This window comes from Amaranthus tricolor, chromosome 14 (genome assembly GCF_026212465.1).
Source record: "Amaranthus tricolor cultivar Red isolate AtriRed21 chromosome 14, ASM2621246v1, whole genome shotgun sequence".
NCBI lineage: Eukaryota > Viridiplantae > Streptophyta > Magnoliopsida > Caryophyllales > Amaranthaceae > Amaranthus > Amaranthus tricolor.
Window position 1 is genome coordinate 24,967,928 of NC_080060.1, and position 1,457 is coordinate 24,969,384.

Consider the following 1,457-nt stretch of genomic DNA (forward strand, 5'->3'; position numbering starts at 1 on the left):
TTGTGGGGATGAATTTGGAAGTGGTGCGTAAGGGTGAATTACAAGGATGTCTGAATGCTTTTTCTATTCGACCTTCATTCTTTGAAGAAATTTTGAATTCCCAAGATAAAGACCCAAGACTATTGAAGTAGAAGGAACAAGCTCGGGAAGGAAAAGCGGAGGGATTCTTTGTTCATGAAGATGGGAGCTTGAGGTTCAATGGTCGCTGGTGTTTGCCGACAGGGGAAGAATCTTTGAAGGAACATACCCATCCGGGCTGAGGTTCAGTCCATCCGGGCGGTGACAAAATTTATCAAGACCTTAAGCTAATGTTTTTGTGGTCTGGGATGAGAAAAGATATTGGAGATTATGTCTCGCGCTGTTTGACTTGTCAAAAGGTTAAAAGTAAGCATAAAAGACCAAGAGGTTTATTGCAACCTTTGGAGATACCGGTATGGAAGTGGAATGATATCTCTATGGATTTTATTGTGGGTTTACCTCGGACGAAGGCAGGAAATGATGCGTTATGGGTCATACTGGATCGTTTGACTAAATCATCACGTTTCATCCCTATGAACTTTCGTTGGGAGATGGAACAATTAGCTCGAGCTTACATTAAGTATGTTGTGCGATTTCACGCTGTGCCCCGTACTATTGAGTCCGAAAGAGATACACGGTACTTGTCACAATTTTGGCAAACCTTGCAACAGGCAATGGGCACTACGTTGCTTTATAGTACGTCTTTCCATCTGCAGATGGATGGGCAGACGGAACGGACAAATCAGATACTAGAAGATATGTTACGCGCTATTGCCATGGAATAGCAAGCGTCGTGGGATGAACATTTGGACCTGGTTGAATTTTCTTACAACAACTGTTATCAGGCATCGATACAGATGGCTCCATTTGAGGCTTTGTATGGGCGTCTTTGTCGTAGTCCGGTTTATTGGGGTGATTTCACCGAAGCTGTGACCTTGGGGCCTGAATTGTGGTTCCAGATGACTGAGAAAGTGAGGTTGATAAGGGATTGTTTGAAAGCGGCACAGGATCGTCAGAAGTCTTTCGCTGATTTAAAGCGATGACCAGAAGAGATCATCGTGGGCGAACGGGTATTACTTCGCGTGTCACCCATGCGCGGAGTAGTACGTTTTGGTGCTCGTGGAAAGTTGAGCCCTCGATTTATAAGACAATATGAAATTTTGGAACGTGTGGGTAACGTGGCATATCGGTTAGCCCTTCCAAACTCATTAGAAAAGGTACATGACATATTTCATATGTCGCAGCTTAAGCGATATCATGCCACAGCCTCTCATGTCTTAGATCCCGAACCTTTATATTTGGATACATCCTTGTCTTACCCTGAGCAACCGGTTAGAATCTTGGACACGAAGGTCCCTAGTACACGACGAAAACATATATCCTTGGTAAAAGTCTTGTGGTCAAATCACGAACATGAAGCGGCTAAATGGGAAACGGAT

At 44.0% G+C, this 1,457-nt stretch overlaps 1 protein-coding gene across 1 annotated transcript; it reads left to right on the plus strand.

The window, feature by feature from the left end:
- Positions 1-308: 308 nt before the first annotated feature.
- Positions 309-1,061, plus strand: LOC130799437 (uncharacterized). The gene is made up of 3 exons (XM_057662529.1): positions 309-561; positions 735-778; positions 864-1,061. The coding sequence occupies exons 1-3, from the start codon at positions 309-311 to the stop codon at positions 1,059-1,061; spliced, it is 495 nt and encodes a 164-aa protein (XP_057518512.1).
- Positions 1,062-1,457: the final 396 nt, after the last annotated feature.

Excerpts from the sequence above, each read along its gene's own strand:
- LOC130799437 (XM_057662529.1), top strand. The coding sequence starts at position 309 with ATGTTTTTGTGGTCTGGGATGAGAAAAGATATTGGAGATTATGTCTCG. Across the intron at positions 562-734 it reads TTTCATCCCTATGAACTTTC|ATGGATGGGCAGACGGAACG; the intron begins GTTGGGAGATGG and ends TTCCATCTGCAG. Across the intron at positions 779-863 it reads AATCAGATACTAGAAGATAT|GCATCGATACAGATGGCTCC; the intron begins GTTACGCGCTAT and ends AACTGTTATCAG.